This window comes from Odocoileus virginianus, chromosome 4 (genome assembly GCF_023699985.2).
Source record: "Odocoileus virginianus isolate 20LAN1187 ecotype Illinois chromosome 4, Ovbor_1.2, whole genome shotgun sequence".
NCBI lineage: Eukaryota > Metazoa > Chordata > Mammalia > Artiodactyla > Cervidae > Odocoileus > Odocoileus virginianus.
In genome coordinates, this window is record NC_069677.1 from 36831104 (window position 1) to 36854839 (window position 23736).

Consider the following 23736-nt stretch of genomic DNA (forward strand, 5'->3'; position numbering starts at 1 on the left):
ATTTGTACCAACTCACATCTGCCTTGCTCGGTGATTATCTAATCGTGGAATGAAAACTTCATATTGGGAGAGTGCATAGGGATACTATGTTCCTCAATGTGAGACCTATGCTTCCCTTGGCTATAAAGGTATTATTCTATCCAAGTCAAGAAATATACATATGGTGGACATCACCATGTTTTTTTTTTTTTTTTTTATGTATCATAGTTGGGGTCAGAGCTAGGGTCAGATGGCTTGTGCTTTGTGGGCACAGAAGTTAGTCTGGATCCTTGCCTGGTGCACCTGGGCAGATTTCATTGACAGGCACTCCACCCCCCGGATGCCATGGCATGACATAGCCTCTGCAGTCCACGGGAAGGCAGCTCGCGACGTGGCCCGTCACTTCATCCAGCGCTGGAACTTCACGAAGGTACGTGGGTGGTTTTAGCATCATTCAGACAGGCCGGGAAGAGGAGGCGTGAAGGGGCTGACGTGGCCACATCTGTGCCACTTTACCCACTGTTGAGTGGCTGGTTCTTAGAGCACCTGGGACTCTGGACAAAAGAGGAAAAAAAAAAGTTCCTGAACTTTTCCTCCACAAATAATTCAGAGGGCAGAGGGATGGTGCTAACGTCACAGACTATGGTTTAACCATTAACCTGGGACTCCCAGTTTAAGCATCTTGGCTGGGTTGATAGTCACGTGGAGGGCTGCTGAGCTACTATAGCAGGAATGGGACCCTTGTTCATGTGAGAGCTGCAGCTTTCAAGTCCTTGCAATCCTGGCACTGCCCGGGATCCATGTTGGCACAGGCTTCTGAGAGGCAGTTCTGAGCAAAGTGAGCAATATGAGAAGATGGAGCTACTTCTCTTTCCTCCAGATTTTGTCTTCTTTCATAAGACGCCTTCATTACTTATAAGAATTTGACCTAATACTCGTAAGTTAAGTGCCTATCGTCTTGTTATTATTAAGATTCCCTTTTATTTATTTTAAATGGCGATGAGGCACTTCTTCCCTATAGTTTGGAGATAATTTGGGAAATAATTTAGTTTTGTTAACTTAGAGTGTCACCTTATTTTCCACTTAATTTACATTATAAACAGTTAATGGGAGCTCTTAGAAATAGTGGAAATATTTTTAACAAGAATTTAGAGGTGAATGCAGGAATAAATAAAGGGATATTATTTTTAACCTATTGGACTGGCAAAGTTAAATACACTGCAGAAACCCACAATTGGATTCAGGATGTTTGATGCTCTTATACCCTACTCCTGGGAGGATAAACTGGTATAATTGCAAAAAAGTTTTAAAAGTATGTAACCTTTGACTCAGAAAATCAATTTCAGGTATTTAAGCTAAAGAAGTTTTTCAGTAAGTAATTTATTTTGACATTGTATCTAATAATTCATATAAAATGAGAAATAACTGAAATCTTCATTAATAGAACTTTATTAAACAAATTATGATTGTTCCATGACATTTTACTGTGAAGTTGTTTTAAAAATAACCTATACCATTTATTGCTGTTAAGAGATACCGACAGCATAGTAAAAAAATCAGTTTATAAAATAATCCCATTTTGCAATTGTATACTTCTACAGCTCTAGGTTATATTTAACTTTTCTTTAAAAATACGAAGCAATAGCTCAATTGGGAAAGATCCTGCCTGCAATGCAGGAGACACTGGTTTGATTCCTGGATCAGGAAGACCCCCTGGAGAAGGGAGAGGCTACCCAGGCCAGTATTCTTGGGCTTGCCTATTGGCTCAGCTGGTAAAGAATCTGCCTGCAATGCAGGAGTCCTGGGTTCAATCCCTGGGTTGAGAAGATCCCCTGGAGAAGGGAATGGCTACCCACTCCAGTATTCTGGCCTGGAGAATTCCAAGGACTGTATAGTCCATGGGGTCGCAATGAGTTGGACTTTGACTTTCACTTTCAGTGCTCACTCCAAAAGGTAAAAGAAGGAACAAAGGAGTTTTCTGCCTCTGGGAAACAGAAAACATAAATAAATAATCTGTTGTCTCTTCAGCTAGAAACACCCACTGTTAATATTTATTTTTCTTTTTCAAATGAACCTGTATATCTTTTAGAATCACAAAGTAGAAGACCAGAATTATTTTTTCATTTGAATCTTTTTTACCTGTTTCTCTTTATTTTAGATTATGAAACCAAAATATCGGTCCCTTTCTTATCCTTTTCTGCTTCCAAAATCTCAAACAACAGCCCACGAGTTGAAATACCAAGTGCCTGGATCTGTCCATGCTAATGTACAGGTAAGTTTGGGTTTTGTTTTTCATGAAATGCTACTGGGTACAATCATTCATATGGACTAAATGCCTATTGGCTTCAAGTTTTTTAAAGCAGACAACTCCAGAACAAATCTGAATAGACCTTTTAAAATTTAGTATTTTCAATTTTAAATATATTCAATTTATCTTTTTTTAAAATTTATCCTCTTTTTAAAACTCTTATATAAATGTAATAAATACATGTCTTTAGAAAAAGCCAGTCAAGGAGTGGCTTGTCTTTTAAGTCCTTCTGAATTGACTCTAGCAACATGATACCTCGTAACCCTGGGACTGATACTAGTGAAGTACCAGGAATTTGGTTGAAACTTAGCATCTTGGAAGCTATAGTTCAACGTAATTTTAGTTCCTTAATTAACCAAATACCTTTTAGAGGCACTTTTAAAAGGATGAGAAGTTTGCTTATTAGAGGCGCAAAATTCGACCACATGAAGTCCAACGTTCTCAAATTACAAATAGGAAAATTAAAACCCAGTGAAAATTTGAGACTTGCTCAGGGTCATTGAGGGTTTTCAGTAGAGCTGGAGCTTGAAATCCTTGTCCTGTCCATTGTTACCCAATCTGCTCCCTGGACCAACTCCAGCTCAAATATCTTGAGATCACGCAGGGACAGATCTAGGGTTGGCCACCTTGGCATTGCCTTTTGTTCAATGTCATCACCATCTGCATCAAAAGTATTGTTTAAGTACAGAACAGATTGGTGTTTGCCAGAGGCAAAGGGTGGAGTGGGAGGGGTTGAGAAGTGGGTGACAGTGGTCAAAAGTACAGACTTCCAGTTTTACTCTGAATTAAAAGTCCTCGGGATGTACTGTACAACGTGGTGACTGTCGTTAACAACACTGTGTTGTTTGACAGTTGCTAAGGGAGCACAGGGCTTCCCCGGTGGCTCAGATGATGAAGAACCCACCTGCAATGCAGGAGCTGCTCCTGCTGCTTAATCGCTTCAGTTGTGTCTGACTCTGCAACCCCATGGACTGTAGCCTGCCAGGCCCCTCTGTCCATGGGATCCTCTAGGCAAGAACACTGGAGTGGGTTGCCATGCCCTCCTCCTGGGGCTCTTCCCAACCCAGGGCTCAAACCTGGGTCTCCTGCATCGCAGGCAGATTCTTTACCGCCTAGCCACCAGGGAAGACCGCAGTGCAGAACCAGGTTCGATCCCTGGGTTGAGAAGATCCCCTGGAGAAGGGCATGGCAACCCACTCCAGTGTTCTTGCCTAGAGGATCCCATGGACAGAGGGGCCTGGCAGGCTACAGTCCATGGGGTTACAATGAGTGAGACACAGCCAAGGGACTAACACTTTCACTTTTCACTTTCCACGGAATACAGCTTAAAAGTTCTTATCGCAAGAAAAAAATTTTGTAAATATGTGAAGTTATGGATGTTAACTAACTTGTGCTAATCATTTCACAATAAATACACACACCAAATTTTTTAAAACTATTGTTTAAATAAAGATGCAGTAGTCTGCTGCTAAAATTACTATTATGGATTTTTATAATTTGGACATGGATTCTAACACCTAAACAAAATAAATGAAATGTCTGCGTTAGTTACTTTGTACTATGCGCAAGTAGAGGTGTGTGTATATAAGAAATAAAAAGACATTTCAAACCATAGATCAAATAGTAGAACAATCAAGAAGATAAACCACTTAAGAGAATTATCTACAGCAAATAGTCAGTCATCCCAGGCTAAAGGAGAAAGCTAATTTAAACTTAGAAGCACAGATAGATTTGCACTCATATGTAAATTAATGAATATTTTATGAACGTATTTAATTTTATTCTACTTAGAGGGAAAAAAGTTACCTATAAGATAAAATAGGAGCCTTGATATTAAGAAAACAAGAGAGTTTAATTTAATATTTGAGATGGCATTAAAATTGGCTCAGTGATCAACTTACCAAAGTTAGCAGATACTAATTAAGCAGCTGTTGAAAAGAGAATGCTGGGCATTGTGTATTGTTATGATTAGCAGAAGATGTTATATCCTAGTGTTTGCATATACATATGTCTTCTGATGCCTTTGGTGCAAGCCCTGTTTTACATATTGTCATCCTGCTGCCCTGATGAGACAGACAGATGATCTGCCTGTCCATCCTACCAAGCGCCTGCCCTGGTTCACCTTCTCTGTATCATGGGATGTTGTGGTAGAAATGGAGCTAGATCAGTGACCTCTTCTTATATACTCATGTTCATCCCTGAGTGCCCAGGCAGCCTGGAGTTTACCAAGGCTGACTCATTAATCACTGACTCATTAATTCATTTACTCAGTCAGTCTATGCCTTTCAAGGGCCATCTTTTTGTACAGCCAGATCATCAGTGCACACATGGATACCGAGGAAGGAGACAAAAGGAGTTCTTTGCCTCCTGTTGGAAAAGAGTTAGCCGGGAGAGAGAAAGCTCTAACGTTAAAGAACTGAGTTAACAAGGCGAGTTGTGGTTTAGGACAAATGCAAGTCTTGAGAATGCAGACCAGTGTGGCGTGAGCGGTTGGTGAATGGGAGGGACAGAGCTGGGTACCCCCTCTAAAGAATAAGAGTGGGTACCCCCCACTACAGCAAACCATTTGCTCTTGAAGAGGTAGTAAATAAGGCTCAGAGAGCACATGGCCAGATTGGGAGTGCCCTGAAGTGTTGGTCTTGTTCATTTCAACCTGATCATGGAGGAATTATTGAACTGTGGGCTTTTTTTGGTCATCTGGGAGGAAACATGATATATGAATGTTTTATGAAGGCAGAGGATGAGATGGTTGGATGGCATCACCAACTCTATGGACATGAATTTGTGTAAGCTCCAGGAGTTGGCGATGGACAGGGAAGTCTGGTGTGCTGCAGTCCACGGGGTTGCAAAGAGTCAGACACAACTGAGTGACTGAACTGAACTGAACCTAGATCAGAGTTTCCCAAATTGGGTTTTGCCTGTAAAATGCTAGTAGCTATTCCACAAAAAAAGGTTTCCATGGACAGATAAGTTTTTGCAGATTTTTAAAATAAGACTTCTCAGTGCCTTTGTGATGCTGGTGTGTACATCATGGAATCACTAAGACTAAATATATTATGTGCATTTCCCAAGCTTAACTGATGTAGGGTCTCTCATTTGTGACATGTCTATTTCAATTTTTCCAAACAAACACACTTTGAGACCTAAAATTTATACATGTGAAAACGCACAATACTAGAAAGAGAATGAAAACAAGGAGACAAGTAAAGAGATTGCTATAATAAATCCTAGAATACACTAATTTTGTATTTATAAACTGGTATTCTTTTTCTTAAAGAAGATTCCTCCATCGTTTAAAAGCTTTAGACCTCACAAAACATCCACTGGTTGCCAGTAGATGTTTTCGGAACTGCCAAAATAACTCCAGTTGTGAAAACAGTGGGCATGGCCAGACAAGTGTGTCTTTTTGAAGACAGGAAAATCTGAGAGGACCAGATGCTGAGGGAAAGGAAGGAAATTATACTGCTCCTTTTCTCCTTTTCTGTAAAGTTCTGACCACAGCACTGTTTCACTTCACATTACTTACCGGCTGTAAACATTATTCGACTTGTTCTAGACATTGTTGTCAAGTTATGAACGTCTAGTGCTTAGAGGTTGAAGACAATAGCCTAGTCCAATCCTTGGTTTTCCAGAGAATCCAGAAAATAGCAGGGAGTTAGGACCTGGCTATGTAGGAGGCTACTTAGTTTTTAAAGAATCTGTTGTGATATTTTCAAACCTCTCTCTCTCAGCTACCATGTGGCAATAGACAAATGACTATTTGAAAAATTTAATAAAATTCTTCCTTAGGTTTATTCTTTTTAACATTGATTTTAACATAGTTTTTTTTTTTTTAACATAGTTTGTTGTTCATAATGTAGTTTAGAGACCACAAGCTTACATAACTGAAAAGGAGTGATGTAATACAGCAAGGGGAAGGGGCAGATTCTAGAGTCAGACTGTATTCAAGTTTCTGTTTCACTACATATGAGCTGTATAACCTTGGGACAATTATTTCACCTCTCTGAATGCATTTCCTTCATCTTTAAAACAGAGATCAGAATAGTACCTGTTTCATAGGGTTGAGGTGATAGTTAAAGAAATTAATCCATGCAAATCAGCTAGAAGAATATATTTGTTTGAACTATGTCAGTATTAGCTACAACCTTCAGGCATTCCCTAGTGTTTTCAAAAGTTTGCAGTGAAGAAGTTGACATTTCTCTGGCTGGGTCACAGTGTAGTTCTGGATACAAAAATCTTTATATTGTTTGTACTATATATGTTGAAATGGAGAAAAAGAACATTGGATACAATAAGGTAAAGAAATTCATGCTGCTCTTTCATCTGCAGAAGAAAACCCAGTTATTTGATTTTTTAACACAAAAATATTAAGGCCAATCACCCTGAGGCACATACTACTGGTAATTCCAGCTGTTGGAGAAGACTGACACAGCCAGCCAAGGGGACTAGAGCTCCAGCAGGCAGAATGGAGACCTGCCCCCACCAGCATGAATTTCTGCTTCTAAAAAAAGTCCTGAGATCTGACTTCAGCTACTTCCACTGACACTTAAATAATCTCGGTTGTTTCCCCTCAGTGCTGTGTGTTCCCAAAGCTTGCCAAGAGCACCTGGACAAGACATAGCAGAAAAAAGGCATGGGGAGGCGGGTGGGAGGAAAGATGATTCTGAAACTGCTTATGCACAGAGTTTATAGAAAGAACTTGTTTTCTCCCTAAAAAGAACAAAATAGGTCCCTGAATGCTATCATTGCCGTTTATAATAAATGACCAAGACAGAAGACATCTGACCTGTCTATTAAGATAAAAGAAAGTGCTTGATGCCAAATTAGCATCAATGTGGAATCGATACATGGAATAATACCTTTTATTAAATTGGGCAGCTTATAGTAGAAGAGTCATTTCTTAGACAGTCATTGCCAAGAAGTCCTACGAAAGTGAGGGAAATAATCCACTAGAGCCATGTCTTCAATCTCTCTATTAAAAGAAAAGAAACAATATATGCAGGCAAATGTAAATGGCATTCCAATTATATGACTGGAAGAATTTGCTCTTCCACTTGGGGAAAATGTCCAAATGACACTCCAAAGGATGTCAGTGTAGGAATCAATGTTTCAAAGAACAGCAAAATGTTTTGTATGCTGATAGAACAAAGTAGATACTAGGAAAGAGGGGAAAATAGCCACTTGACATTTCAAAGGAGGTTTCTTAACCTGGAAGCTGTTTTCCATTTACAGATCGGGTCCTCATATAGTAAGACGTCTGTGCGTGTCGCTGTGGGTCTTGGCTGGCTGAAGCCACATGAACGGGGAATGTTTACCCTTGTCCAGCATTGCACTGATTTGTGGATTATCTCATTTCATACTTACCAGTCTATAAATTGTGTTCTCTTTGACCCCTTATTTTTACATATGAGGAGACTTAAGGCTTTGAGAGGTTAAAATAACACAGTGAGTAATGGAGAGGATGAGACTGGATTTTTAGCAGTCTGACTCCAGAGCCCGAGGCCATAGCTGCTCAGCAGAGAGACTGTCTCCGTTAAGCCCCAAGATGGTTGCAACCGCCAAGGGCCCCAGCAAGGCAAAGCTGCATGGCATGCTTGCCTTTTGAGATCATCCTTTGTGGCTGACCCAAATTCAGCCCCAGTTCTCCTTTTGCTTCATTCTGGCTTCCAAGAGCCCTCAACTATATATTTTTTCCTAGGACTTCTCTCCCCTTAAGTCTTGTTCTTCAAAAAGTATATTCTCTTCCATCCCTTCACCCTCAACTTTAACTTTTCACTATTGCTTAGGTCAAAGGATCATCCTATTGGAATAATGACATACTGTGATGTGTGTGTTGATGACACTTGACTATAGGTGAATGGTTCTTAGAAGGAGGAACTTGAAATTCCCTGTGATCCAGTGGCTAGGACTCCATACTTTCACTGCAGAGGTCCCAGGTTCAATTCCTGGTCAGAGAACTAAGATTCCACAAGCTGCGCAGCATGGCCAAAAAATGGAAGAATTTGGTAGTCTGAGGAAGATTCTTGAACACAGTCATTTTCTGCAGTTTCTTGCCTGCAGTGCTTCTCAATACAGACTGGAAGAATGAGGCTCAATAATCTGATCACTTATTTTCTCTTCCTGACCCATGCCACTTGTGAGCTGCAGCATGGAGGCCAACTTCTGTATGAAAGACAAAAAAAAAAAAAAAACATACTTTGTTCTGTGATTGACTTGGGAGCTCAGAGAAATAAAAAGGAATTAAAATATGTACTGGATTTTTAGGGAATAAAAGCATTACAGTAAGAGAACAGGAACTAGGGACAAATACAAAGAAAGTTTTGAAAGTTTTCCTTCAAGAAGAGATTTCTGCATTTTAATCCACATATTCAGTTTAGGCCCACTACATGTAAGGGGTTTAGAGCTTATGGATAAAGAGAAGGTTATCCTTTAAGTCAAGAAATAGAAGATAGTACAAAGGAAAATGACTGGTTCTAGTTACAATCTTGAAGCTAAAGCACAGAATTAGAAGTATGTCCTTTATAAAAAAAAGGGCATACGTGTACTTTAAAGTTGTGTATTCAAACTTGAGATTTGAAAAGCATGGGTTAGATATGATTCTCAATATACTTGGGGCAACAAGATAAGCCACATTTCTGTGTATGTGAGGGGGAGTTTGAGGTTTGTCTCAGTTACATTGGTTTGAAACAAATGTTAAGACAAGTTGGTCAGGTCAGTTAAAAAAGAAGTGAGTAAATTGTAAATTTAAAACAAAAGTAAGTCAATCAAAATGTCTGGTTTTCTGGCTAGATTTGTTTACAAATTTTCTAGATTATCAATCATTTAAAGCAGTTGAGTTGGTTTGTACATAACTGTAGGGCCCCTGGTTTAGTAGTAAAAGAGAAATTCATATTTTTAATTATCTTATGGTGAAAGACAGATTTTAGCTAATCAAAATCATAATAAATGAGTAATAGTCTCAAGTAATTTTTTTCTGTATTACTTGAAGAATATGTTCAAGTTTAACCAAAAATGATGACTTTTTTAAGTTAAATGAGTTTTCATTTTGAGAAAATGATACAGATTTGGATTCAGACAATAAGACACAAGGTGCTAAACCTGCTTAGGGTGTAAGTAACCATCTACCTTGTATGGTTTTATAGGCATCAGGGGTGGGGCTTCCCTCTACTTTATTTATGCTCTCCCGCGGGCTAATGACAAAATGGTCTTCTTTTGGCTTACAAATGTACTTATTATAAACATTTAACTGCTTCTAAAAAGGAAAACATTTACCATTATCCTTCACAGGAAAGATGGCAGATATGTGACCTTCGTGCTTTCCCTCCTGGCTGCCATTCGCCATTAGCCCAGATTTCTTCCCCCATGTGTCAAGTTCCAAAAATCCACTTTTCAACATAGCTGTCCAGGAAGCCCCTTGGAACCAATTAGACTTGACCTTTGAGTTGACCCTTGCTCGACACTCCTGATTTATATCTTATGTGAATGTGTTTATTAAATCTTTGAAGGAACATATTTTTGAAACTGAGAAAGTAAAGAAAGTGTAAGGTGTTTGGATATGAGGGCAAGACTAGGACATTACCACCAAGGGTGGTATATAAACTTTGCTCATAACATTTTAGGATGGAGGGGTGTGTGTGTGTGTGTGTTAGTCATTCAGTCATGTCTGAGTCTGTGAGCCCATGGACTGTAGCCTGTCAGGTTCTTCCGTCCATGGGATTTCCCAGGCAAGAATACTGCAATGGATTGCCATTCCTTTCTCCAGGGGATCTTCCCAACCCAAGGATCGAACCCCAGTCTCCCGTATTGCAGGTAGATTCTTTACCATCTAAGCCACCAGGGAAGCCTTTAGAAAGGTAGATCTACCATATATCAAATATCTACTGTGTGCTGTGTAACAGTGCTTGGTGTTTGTCTTGCCATTTTTTTTTTTCTTTACAGCAGTTCTGTATGGGAGTGTGTGGGTGGACAGGTGTGTATGTATGAGAGAAAGAGACAAACAGGGACAGACAGAGCTGTCTCAAGTGTTCAAAAGAGGAAATCAAGCCTCCATGATATCAAAATGACTTGTTCAAGGTGAAAGACCTAGTAAGTTCAGAGCAATAGTGCAGGCCTCAAGTGTTGCTACCTTTCCAGTACACGCTGCAGGTATACACATTGTGGACAAAGTAATGTAGAATTGTATCAGGATGTGTGGCCAAAGAATCTGCTCAAGATGACCTGCATTTTCAGAGCCATGCACCTTAGCAACAAAATTCAACATAAATTTGAGTGGACAAAGAGTTGAAACCTCTTTTTTTTTTAACCTTTGTTATTTATGCTGATGAACAGTAATGCAGTTCCCTGAAGATTATGTGAATCAAGATACTTTCCCGGTGCGCATTATATTTATCTAAGTTTTGCTTGTAAGTTTCCTTCTGAGATATTTGACTATTCTTGTTCATAGTTAAATTTTCTAATTTCATTACACATACTCATCAGATAGCATTGAGTAAAATGCTTTTTGGGGAGCTATATCATAATAAATACTTCATAATGAATAAGGAAATAGCATTCTGAGAATGGCACAATCAGTTTTAGTATTAGATTTGGATTTCAGTAGTCTTATATCAGTATGTGCAATTTTTAAAGTTAGTGATTAAAGCAAGAATTTTACCGGACCTTTTATTTGTAATAGACATAAAACTGATTTTGTATTGGATCATTTTATAAATTTCTAATAAGTATGGGCTATTTTATTTTTAATTTCAGTTGACCTCATGAGGAACAGTTTCAGTACTTATTTCAAATTAGGATTAATGAATATATTTTTATAGTGATTCTTCTATGATAACATTCTATTGCTTAAGGAAAGTCAGGTAATAAGTATTTATTGAGCACCTACTATATGCCCAACAGTATACTGAAACACTGGTTAGAATGCTGTAAAAAGTTACAACCAATGGATTCTTAGTGTTGAAAAAGCCTTCCATGTGGCCAGACTGTAGCATAGCTGTAGTCAGAAGCATCTATGGAATGATCTGCTACAGCTCAAATGCATCCTCTAAGGTTCTCATTAATAACAACAAACACTTATGTACCACTTACTAGGTGCTCAGCCTCCTTCTGCAAACTGCATAGTAATTTTCTGAATCCTCTTACAACCTTGCAAAGTGGACACTCAGTTTTATAGAACAAATTTGAGGCACAAAGAGATTAAGGAACTTGACCAAGATGAAAGCTGCTAGGTGGTTGAGCTAAACTTTGAACCCAGGCGGTCTCACTGTGCATACATGTATTTACCATATATTAGATGTCTGAGCTGGAAGCTCTTGTTGTAATCCAAGTGGGAGCAGGTGAGTGTCTGAAGAGAGGGAGGCAGTATAAATGAGAAACTTGATAGTAGAAGTGACACATCAAGGATCAGACAGTTAACTAAAATCAAATTAGAATCAAGGTTAGATGTCTAAATGAATCTATTTATATATTAGAATGTATTATTCTGAAATTTGCCGACAAAGATCTGTATAGTCAAAGCTATGGTTTTTCCAGTAGTCATGTACAAATGTGAGAGTTGAACCATAAAGAAGGCTGAATGCCAAAGAATTGATGCTTTTGTACTGTGATACTGGAGAATACTCTTGAGACTCCCTTGAACAGCAAGGAGACCAAACCAGTCAATCCTAAAAGAAATCAACCCTTTAGGAATATTCACTGGAAGGACTGATGCTGAGGCTGAAGTGACAATACTTTGGCCACCTGATGTGAAGAGCTGACTCACTGGAAAAGATTGGGAAACAACCTGATCCTGGGAAAGGCTGAGTACAGGAGTAGAAAGGGGTGTCAGAGGATGAGATGGTTGGATGGCATCACTGACTTAATGGACATGAGTTTGAGCAAAGTCCAGGAGACAACGAAGGACAGGGAAGCCTGGTGTGCTGCAGTCCATGGGGTCGTGAAGAGTCAGACATGACTTAGCAAATGAACAACAGCAGTTCTGAACAGTGTATATTTGAGGGAAAAGAGTAATCACATTATCAAGTCCGAGCTAGGGTGACCATATCATATGAACCAAACCAGGACACTTTTGAGAGTAAAATTGTTATTAATACACCAGGATTCTGGTATAATTGTGGGGCCATCGTGGAATGAAGAGTACAAATGGTCACCCACTTCACAGCCACCAAAAGAGGTGCTTCGGAAATGCTCCTTTTAGAAACCACAACCTCTTGATTTCCAGTCATGAATGCAAATCATCCTGGGTGGAAGAGCATATATTTAGGACTGGATTTCCAGCTGGGCTTCTTTATTGTGGGTTGTATCTAAGGACCAGTTCCCTATCCACCGTCTCTCCCTCAGTGCACACATGTCACGCAAGCCACTGTAATCAATAAGTTGTTTGGAAGAAAAAAGGTGGACTTCATTGTATTAATTCCTCTGGCATCATCTCCATTGTCTTACATCTGCTCATTTCTGATTGCTGCCTTACAGTTACTCCGCTCTGCCGCTGATTGGTCTGCTGGTATCAAGTACCATGAAGAATCCATCCATGCTGCTTACGTCTATGTGATAGAGAACAGCAAGCACTATATCTATATAGAAGTAAGTTTATGTATTTATTTGGCTGAACTGGGTCTTAGTTGTGGCATGTGGGACCTTGATTGTATGATGTGGTATCTTTTTGTTGTGGCACATGGACTTTCTAGGTGTGATGCACAAGCTCTGTAGTTGTGGCACACAGGCTCCAGAATGTCTGGGCTCATAAATTGCAGCCCACGGGCTCACTTGCTCCACGGTATGTGGGACCTTAGTTGCCCGACCAGGGATTGGGACTTGCATCCCCTGCATTTTAAGGTGAATTCTTAGCCTCTGGACCACCAGTGAAATCCCTAGAAGTAAGTTTTGCTGGTTAAATTGGTATGACAATCTGCCTCCCTGTAATATCACACAGAGTGCAGGGTCCCCACTCAGGACTTGCTCCATGAATGAGTGCATGTTAAGATGTGAAGAGGTCACCTGAAATTTGACTTCCCTGGCATACCTGACATTCACTCTGCATTTTCATTAACTTGGGACTCTAATAGAAATTCCCCAAGTCCTTATTATCAGAATGTATCCATTTGTAATGTTATTAGCCAGAAATATCCCACCATGGAGATGTAAGTTTTGATCTGGCTTGAGTTGGAGGGTGTAAATATGAGGCGTGTGCTGCTTCAGGAGAGCACACACAGGGGTAAGCCGTTAACCCGTTAACATAGAGACCACTGGATACCATAGTTCAGGGATGTTGGAGCGGGGAGAGGCAGGAAAAGGAACATGGAAAAGGGAGAAGTAAGAATATTGAGGGCAGGTACCACCTTGTTCAATTCCATGTCAGCTACTATTCGTTATAAAGGTTTAGCAGATCCCAGAGTTTGTGTGTATAGAATAGGAGAAAAAAGAGAGAGAGAGAATAGGAGAAAATCTGCAGGTACTAGTTTGGGAATCTTAATTGTACTTCAAAGTAGATCTGAAGACAGCTCTGAACATTTGAAATAGCCTTTAAAAATAAAAAGTCATGACCATGGAAAAATAGCTCAGAGCACATCTATCCTTTTTATTTTAGTCTTTTCTTTCCCACTGAATTTTTAAATATATGTGGTGAGGGACTTCCCTGGCAGTCCAGTTGTTAAGACTTCGCTTTGCAATACAGGAGTTGTGGGCTCCATCCATGGTTGGGGAGCTAAGATCTCACATGCCCTCATGGCCAGAGAACCAAAACATAAAACAGAAGCAATATTGTAACAAATTCAATAAAGAGATGGGGTTGCTGGGGAAAAACATTCTAGCCCCGCTTTCCTTCTCCTTGTGTCCTAGCCCTTCCTTTCCATGAAGCAACAGTTCATTAAAGGCAAGTGGCAAAGAATTAGAGTTTAATTTATTTCATAGGCCTAAAGAAAGAGAATTCTGATAAAAAATATTAGCAGGCTACATTTAGCGTGGTATCCTGGATGGGATCGTACAACAGAAAATGGGCATTAGTGGAAAAATTAGTAAAATCTGAATAAAGTCTAGAGTTTAATAAAACTAATACTGTTAGTATTATAATTTTAACAATTGTCCAATAATAATGCAAGATGTTAATAGCTGGTTCATCCATTGCCCTGCATCCTTTTACTTTGTCTCTTTTTCATAGATTAAATAAATCTGCTTTCTTTTTAATGTTACCATGGCAGTAAACAAGGTCAGTAATGCCATGTGGTTGCACATGGCTACGGACATAAACTTGATTGAAATGCCTGTAGCCAAAGTAAGCGGTTGGCATTCACCCTCCTGTGTCCAAAAAAGGAGAAGTTGAAGGACGTGAGTGTGTTACAGCTGCTGAGGAATGCTAAGCTTCTCTGTGATAGGAATTCAGAAGAACAAACATGGTTTGGTAGCCCCTGAGATTTTGATTGCTTGGTGCCCTAAAGGGGAAACATATTCTCAAATGAGTTTTTGAGCAAAGACTTCTTCTAAGTTTGTCTTTTGGAAGCTGTTAACAGATTTATGCACTGAAGTTTAAAAGCTTGTGCAATAGTAAAAATGATAATGTGGCCAAAGGATAATAATCCTATTTTTGAGTTATTGCCTATTTAACAGTTTATCTTAAGATGATTAGCAGAGGTTACTAATGTAACCTATGTAACTAATGTTAGTTACCTATGTAACTAATGTTACTGTGATGACTATACTTATAAATTACAGGTGTGTTAAAACAATTTGTATAGTAAATAGAATATGTAATATTCATAATATTTGTACCTAATTTTCAACAATCCTTTATGCAAAAGCTAAATCTTTCATGCCATTATAATAATAATCTTGTACCTGGTTTTTTTTTTTAGTAACAGTGTTAAATAATGATGCATGAATTTATAAGCAGAAGTACTTAAAGCAAAAAGAAAGAAAATTATTTCTCCTTCCATCTTATTGATTGATTTATATAGTACAACATACTTGTAAAAGAGGTTTATAACTACTTAAAATAGAAGTTCAGGAATAGTAAGAAACCTAAACAAATGTGATAAGGCCAAAGCAGATAATAGGAAATAGTGGAGAAAATTAAAGCAGGATTCTGCCATCTACCCTGTTCAGAAAGTAAACTTAGCATGAGATAGAATGTTTGCCAATATAGGATTTTTAATCATAAGCATCTACACAGTGTGTCTGGAAAACCTGATTTCCCTATTAAGTTCAGAATGTTCCTACCATTCTAAGAACGTAATCTACAAGGAATTTGCATAATTACACAATTGTTTAGCTTTCTACCTGACTCAGATGATATGTTGCTGTTGTTCAGTCACTAAGTAGTTTGTCCGACTCTTTGTGACCCCATGCACTGCAGCACACCAGGCTCCCGTGTCCTTCACTATCACCTGGAGCTTGCTCAAACTCATGTCCATTGAGTCAGTGATGCCATCCAACCATCCCATCCTCTGTTGCCCCTTCTCCTCCTGCCATCAATCTTTCCCAGCACAGGGTCTTTTCCAATAAGTTGGCACTTTGCATCAGGTGGCCAAAGTATTGGAGCTTCACCTTCAGCATCAGACCTTCCAATGAATATTCAGGGTTGATTTCCTTTAGGATTGACTAGTTTGATCACCTTGCTGTCCAAGGGACTCTCAAGAGTCTTGTCCAGCATCCAGTTCGAAATCAATTCTTTGGTGCTCAGCCTACTTTATGGTCCAACTCTCATATTTGTATGTGACTACTGGAAAAACCATAGCTTTGACTAGACAGACGTTTTTCAGCAAGGTGATATTTCTGCTTTTTAATACTCAGTCTCTAAGTTTCTCACAGCTTTTTTTCCAAGGAATAAATGTCTTTTAACTTCATGGCTGCAGCCACCATCTGCAGTGATTTTGGAGTTCAAGAAAATAAAATCTGTCAGTGTGTCCACTTTTTCCCCATCTATTTGCCATGAAGTAATGGGACTGAATGTCATGATCTTAATTTTCTGAATGTTGAGTTTCAAGCCAGCTTTTTCACTCTTCCCTTTCACCCTCATCAAGAGGCTCTTAGTTCGTCTTTGCTTTCTGACATTAGAATGGTATCGTCTAGAGAATGGTGCACCAGAGGATGAGACAGTTGGATGGCATCAATGATTCAATGGAAATGAGTTTGAGCAAACACCAGGAGATGGTGAAAGACAGGGAAACTTGACATGCTGCAGTCCTCACGGGGTCACAAGAGTTGAACAAGACTTAGTGACTGAAAAACAACAACAATAAATTTGCATATCTGAGGTTGTTGATGTTTCTCCCAGCAATCTTGATTCCAGCTTGTGAGTCTTCCAGCCTGGCATTTTGAATGATGTACTCTGCATACACGTTAAATAAGCAAGGTGATAATATACAGCCTTGACCTACTCCTTTACCAATTTTGAACCAGTCCATTGTTCCATGTCCAGTTCTAACTGTTGCTTTTTGACCTGCATACAGGTTTCTCAGGAGATAGGTAAGGTGATCTGGTATACCCATCTCTTTCAGAATTTTTCAGTTTGTTGTGATCCACACAGTCAAAGGCTTTAGCCTAGTCAATGAAGCCAAAGTGGGTATTTTTCTGGAATCCCCTTGCTTTATCTATAATCCAATGGATATTGGAAATTTGGTCTGTGGTTCCTCTGCCTTTTCGAAATCCAGTGTGTACGTCTGGGAGTTCTTGGCTCATGTACTGTTGAAGCCTAGCTTGAAGGAGTTGAGCATTACCTTGCTGGCATGTGGAGTAAGCCCAATTTTATGGTAGTTTGAACATTCTTTGGCATTGCCTTTCTTTGGGATTGGAATGAGAACTGACCTTTCCCAGTCCTGTGGCCACTGCTGAGTTTTCCAAATTTGCTGGCTTTTTGAGCACTTTCACAGCATCATCTTTTAGGATTTGAAATAGCTCAGCTGGAATTCCATCACCTCTACCAGTTTTGCTCATAGTAATGTTTCCTAATGCCCACTTGACTTCATACTCCAGGATGTCTGGCTGTAGGTGTGACTACACCATCATGGTTATCTGGGTCATTAAGATGTTTTTTATTAGTTTTTCTGTGTATTCTTCCCACCTCTTTATAATCTCTCCTGCTTCTGTTAGGTCCTTGCTGTTTCTGTCCTTTATTGTGCCCATCTTTGCCTGAACTATTCCCTTGGTATCTCCAATTTTCTTGAAGAGAAATGAGTCTTTCCATTCTATTATTTTCCCGTATTTCTTTGCATTGTTCACTTAAGAAGGCTTTCTTATCTCTCCTTGCTGTTCTCTGGAACTCTGCATTTAGCTGGATATATCTTTCCCTTTCTCCTTTGCCTTTCGCTTCTCTTTTTTTCTGAGCTATTTGTAAGACCTCCTCAGACAACCATTTTGCCTTTTTGCATTCCTTTCTCTTGAGGATGGCTTTGGTCACCACCTCCTGTACAATGTTACAAACCTCCATCTATAGTTCTTCAGGTATTCTGTCTAAACAGATCTAATCCCTTGAATTTATTCACCACCTCCACTGTCTAATCATAAGGGATTTGGGATTTGATTTAGATCATACCTGAATGGTCTAGTAATTTTCCCTACTTTCTTCAATTTTAAGCCTGAATTTTGCAATAAGAAGCTCATGATCTGAGCCACAGTCAGCTCCACGTCTTGTTTTGCAGACTGTATAGAGCTTCTTCATCTTTGGGTACAAAGAATATAATCAGTCTGATTTCAGTATTGACCAGCTGGTGATGTCCATGGGTAGAGTCTTCTCTTGTGTTGTTGGAAGAGGGTGTTTGCTATGACCAGTGCGTTCTCTTGGCAAAACTCTGTTAGCCTTTGCCCTGCTTTATTTTGTACTCCAAGGCCAAACTTAACTGTTACTCCAGATATCTCTTGACTTCCTACTTTTGCATTCCACCCCGTATGATGAAAAGGACATCTTTTTTTTTTTTTGGTGTTAGTTCTAGAAGGTCTTATAAGTCTTCATAGAACCATTCGAATTCAGCTTCTTGAGCATCACTAGTTGGGGCATAGTCTTGGATTACTTTGATGTGGAATGGTTTGCCTTATGATTGGATTCCAACTATCTGGGACCCAGAGAAGCCCAATACTTTAGAAGAACTGGAAGTGGTAACAAAAACTTGTGTGTAGGATGATATAAGTGATATTGTTTAGAACTGCAGGAGACCCAGAGTGAGATGAGACTTCCTTATATAGTTATTCTCATATAACTTTATATAGCTACTCTCATCTCAGTTATTCCCAGTGTCATTTTCAGGATCAGAACATATGTGCTCAGGGAAACATTTTTTTTAAATATCAGTGTAATTTTTTTATTATATACCACATTTTCCTTACATGCATACTACTAAGATAGAAATTTATTATATAATTATCTCATTTATTTTGCATAGAACCAGTTTTTCATAAGCTGCGCTGATGACAGAGTTGTGTTCAACAGGATTGGCAATGCCATTGCTCAGAGGATACTTAAAGCTCACAGGTAAGCTTTTTAGCATTTTGGTAGAAGTTGTTACTGCAGATGTTCTTGCATTTACTGCTAAAATGACTTTTGAAAGCCCATTTTAAAAATACTGTCTTTTTCTAGCAGACATGACTTTTGTTCAGCTAGCAGTAGGTTATTGAGTCCTTAAATCTGTGTCAGTTGCTGAGAATTTTTGAGTCCATTTTTGAGGAACTCTGAGTGCTCCCAGAGCAGTCATTTTTTCCTGGCCAGTCTCTTTCCCACACATTAGACTTGTGATTTGATTTATTTAAAGGCAGACAGTGAGTTGTGTTCACTTAAAAATCAAAGCAAAATAGTCAAAACATTTTCCCATGGGTTATATTTAAATTCTTGTTCCCCTCTGTCTTTTTCAGCTCATGTGACTGTTTTCTTTAATAACACTTTTATTAAGATATAATTCACATCCCATACAATGCACCCAAAGTGGACGATTCAGTCATTTTTAGTATTTACAGGGTTGTGTGCCACTATCTCTGAATCAATTTTACAACATTTTCATCACTCCAGAATGAAACTCCATACCTATTAGCAGTTACTGCCTATTCTTCCTTTTCTTAGCCCCTGGCAACCACTGATCTACTTTCTTTCTCTGTAGATTTGCCTGTCTTTGTGGCATCTAGAAATGCCACATGTAAATGGAATTATACAATATGTGGCCTTTTGTGACTTGCTTCTTTCACTTAGCTAAATGTTCTCAAGGCTCATCTATGTTATAAAATGTATCAGTATTTCATTTATTTTTATTGTCAGGTAATATCCCATTATCTGTCTATGTGTCATACAAAAGGACTTATCCATTCATCAGTTGGTAGATATTTGGTTTGTCTCTACTTCTTGGCTATTATAAATAAAACTACTATAAATATTCTGTACTGGTTTTTATGTGCAGACATGTTTTCTTTACTTTAGGGGTAAAATTACTGGATCATATGGTAACTCTTATGTTCAACATTTTAAGGAACTGTCAGAATGTTTTCAGAAGTGGCAACACTATTTTACAGTCCCATAGTATATGAGGTTTCCAATTTTTCTGTATCATTACTAATAGTTACAATTATCTTTCTTTTTGACTATAGTCATCCTAGTAGGTGTAAAATGGCATCTCATGTAGTTTTGATTTGAATTTTCCTGGTGACTGATAATACTGAGTATTTTTTTTGTTTATTGTCCTTTCGTGTGTTATCATTATCCATTTTAAAGTTAGGTTGTCTTTTTATTATTCAGTTGTAAGTGTTCTTTATATATTCTGCATACAAATCAGATTTATGATTTGCAGATATTTTCTTCTATTTGGTGTGTTTTCTTTTTTAGTTTCTTGATACTGTCCTTTGAAACACGAAAGTTTCAAATTCTGATGAAGTTCATTACCTTCATTTCCCTTTATTGCTTGTACTTTGGCTGCATAGCTAGAAAACACTGTCTGGTCCAAAATCATGAGGATTTATGCCTGTTCCCTTCTAAGAATGTTATAGTTTCAGCTCTTATATTTAGGACTTTTTTGAGTTAATTTTTGTATATGCTGTGAGATAGAGGTCTAACTTTGTTCTTTTGTATGTGGAATATACAGTTGTTCAAGCAGCGTTTGTTGAAAAGTCTGTTCTTCCCTGCTGAATTGTCTTGACAGGTGGGACTAGTTCTTTTTATGACTGATTTTAGCTCTGTGTAGAAACAGCAAAATAAGGAAAATCACTGGTTGTGGTTTCATCACTCAGTCGTGTCGACCCCATGCACTGTAGCCCGCCAGGTTCCTCTGTCCATGGGCTTTCCCAGGCAGGAAACCTGGAGTGGATTGCTATTCCCTTTTCCAGGGGATCTTCCTGACCCAGGGATAGAACCCAGGTCTCCTGCATTGCAGGCGGATTCTTTACCGACAAAGCCACCACAGAAGCCCAAGAAAATCATGACATTTTTTTGTTTCAATTCATTGAACGTATACAGTGGAGAATGTTAAGTACATATACATTTGGAACTCAAACCATTTTTTGATGTCCAGTGCCATGTAGTACTTTAATATCTTTTTTCACATATAAATATGTGGGGCTTTTTAGGCCTAAGAACAATTTACAATGGCAACTACCAGCATCTTAAAAATATTCATTTATTTATTTATGGCTATGCTGGGTCTTCGTTGCTATATGGACTTTTCTCTAGTTGCGGCGGGTGGGGGCTGCTCTCTAGTTGCAGTGCATGGGCTCCTCGTTGTGGCGGCTTCTCTTGTTGTAGCACAAGGTCTCATCAGCTGCGGGTCCCAGGCTCTAGAGCACAGGCTTAATAGTTCCAGTGCACGGGCTTAGTTGCTCCAGGGTATATGGGATCTTTCTGGATCAGGGATTCAGTCTGTGTCTCCTACATTGGCAGGCAGATTCTTAACCACTGAGCCACCAAGGGAGCTCACAGCATTTTATGTGATTCACATATTCTATCTACAGACTCTTACTGCATTTTCACAACTACTCTTGAAACTGGATCATATAGTTTTGTTGTTATTATTGTTGCTGTACATTTTTATTTTTTCTGTTTGATGCCTTTATTAGCATTTAATACCTTTTCATTTCTTAGTGATTGGTCTGGGGATTGCAATATGTATCTTTTTCTTTGCCCCATTTTTAAAGTTAAAACTGAGATGAAGAGGTGATGTGCCTTGTCTGGGACACTAACAGCAGAAGGCAAAAACAGCTTTGAGGCCAAGTGTTTGGACTTTGGACCAACTGCATCCCATGGCAGCTTGGCAGCTTGGCTCCGTGCCTACTCATGTCCAACTCTACAATCCCCTGGACTGTAACCCACTAGGCTCCTCTGTCCATGGGCTTTACTAGACAAGAATACTGGAGTGAGTTGCCATTTCCTACTCCAGGGGATCTTCCCAATCCAGGGATCCAACAGGCATCTCTTTCATCTCCTGCACTGGCAGGCAGATTCTTTACCACTGCGCCACCTGTATCTCCCATTCATTGACAGGATTCCAGACCACTTCAGGGTTGCTCCACATTGAGGCAAGCCGTTTGGACCTTTATAATCCTGTCCTCCCATTGACCGGTCATTGGATGTAGGCCGACTCCGGGAAATGGGTATGACCTTGAGTGAGGCAGGCTCCTTTGGCTTCTGGAGGTCAGTTCCTGAGAAGGACCACTGTGCATGAGTGGCGAGGGGCAGCAGCCAGCACTCTCAGCAGCTGAGGGAACGGCTGTCTTGGGCCCACAGTGAGGGCCTCTGGGCAGTGCAGCACAAGTCTCACCCATCCTGCAGGACCCGTTCCCACGCATCACAATCGCCATTTCACAGAAACACAGAGGGCTTGGATCCACTCCAGCTTTACTGGATCAGAATTTCCTGAAGGGGATCCCAGGCACTTTTATTTTATAAATGTTTACAAGTAATTCCAGGGCACAGCCAAGATGATGTAGTACTCATCCAGAACAGCATGCATGCATGCTAAATTGGTTTAATTGTGTTCAACTCTTTGCAACCCTATGGACCATAGCCTTCCAGGCTCCTCTGTCCATGGGATTCTCCAGGCAAGAATATTGGAGTGAGTTGCCGTGCCCTCCTCCAGGGGATCTTTGCGTCTCAGGGATTGGACCTGTGTGTCTAAAGTCTCCTGCATTGTCAAGCAGGTTCTTTACCACCAGCGCCACCCGGGAAGCCCCTAGAACAGGATATATGCCCATAAATATTAATAACAGTCTGTGTTTTTAGAGATGACCTTTATTCTTTGCCTTCTCAAATGCTTTTATTAAGAAAGTCATGATAAGACTGTTTCTGAGATAACTTAAAAACAACCTATTTACAGTTAAACATACACACACACACAGATTCCTTGCATCCTTTTCAGTCTCTCAATTTTAGGGGACAATTTATGTCTCATTTACAAAACTGCATTATGTTTCTGTCAACTCTTGCATTTTATTGATGCAGGAGTGTCCTCTTGGTCTCTAAAGCACACTGAACAAAAAAGAAAAATAATTTTTCATGAAATTGAAGTAAGTCACAAAAATACATTTAGTTGACAAATGAGCTCATTGGGCTGAGCAGTGAATCATGAATTTTGGAGCTGTGATCAGCTAATCAGGAGAGTAGGATGAATCTCAGCTTTGCTCACCCCAATTAATAGTTCCCTATAGTATATGGTTTAATAAGTATCTGTAAGATTTTTTTTTAACTGTTTGGAACCTGAAAGGATATTTTTCCTTAGCATATTAATTTGTCTTCTGAAATCTGCCCTTCTTCTAAAATTATAGCACTTTTTAGAGCTGGAAAGAACTTTAAGATATATTCCAATGGAACATTTCCCAGTAACCCTGGGATCCACGGTTAGAGAGGCTGGCAAGGTAGCATCTGTTGCAGATTTTATCTCATGCCTGGGAGTTCACAGTGCACATTAAAGCTAGGCCATTTCAAGCTCGTTCTGTAGAAACTGGGAAATGAGATCATCAGATTTCAGATTCATTGTGTGTCATTTCACTTTGATCTCACAATAGTCCCACTTGCTTTGACAGTCACTTCCAGTGCTATGTGTATCACTCATTCAGACTTCCAGTGGGCACACATATGTATCCGGGAATCATATTTCACATTTTCCCCCTTCTCTGTGTCTCCACATTATTGTTCATCTCCTGTGTTAATTCCAAATTATAAAATATATTTTTATGGAGTAATGTCAAACCTGTGAGCTTGTATTCTTAGGAAAGAGGTAAAAGGAGGCTGCAGGCAGCCTCCTTCTCACTGAGAGCCATCATGGGCCTTCCCCAAGCTTACCCCTCTCTCTTCCTTCCACTCTTAGTCTCAGAACTGCCCTGCCAGGGTCACATGCCTAGCAACAAGTATAATTTTGGCTGTTGGAAAAAGAATAGAATACAGCACAAAGCAGATGGAGGGAAATGGCAATCAGCATTCGGCCAGCCTGACCAAGGAACACAGGCTCTTTTCCAGAGCCCTCCCTCCTTAGAGAGATCGGAGTCTAAATTGCCAACTT

The 23736-nt window shown here is 39.4% G+C and overlaps 1 protein-coding gene across 5 annotated transcripts in view; it reads left to right on the forward strand.

The window, feature by feature from the left end:
* PLD1 (phospholipase D1) overlaps positions 1-23736 on the forward strand; it is a 219010-nt gene that overhangs the window by 143929 nt on the left and 51345 nt on the right. For all 5 annotated transcript variants that reach the window (XM_070466417.1, XM_070466419.1, XM_070466415.1 and 2 more), the window contains 4 exons: positions 291-409; positions 2138-2251; positions 12755-12865; positions 18652-18740. In XM_070466417.1, coding sequence (XP_070322518.1) covers positions 291-409; positions 2138-2251; positions 12755-12865; positions 18652-18740 — 433 coding nt within the window. The remainder of the gene's footprint in view (positions 1-290; positions 410-2137; positions 2252-12754; positions 12866-18651; positions 18741-23736) is intronic.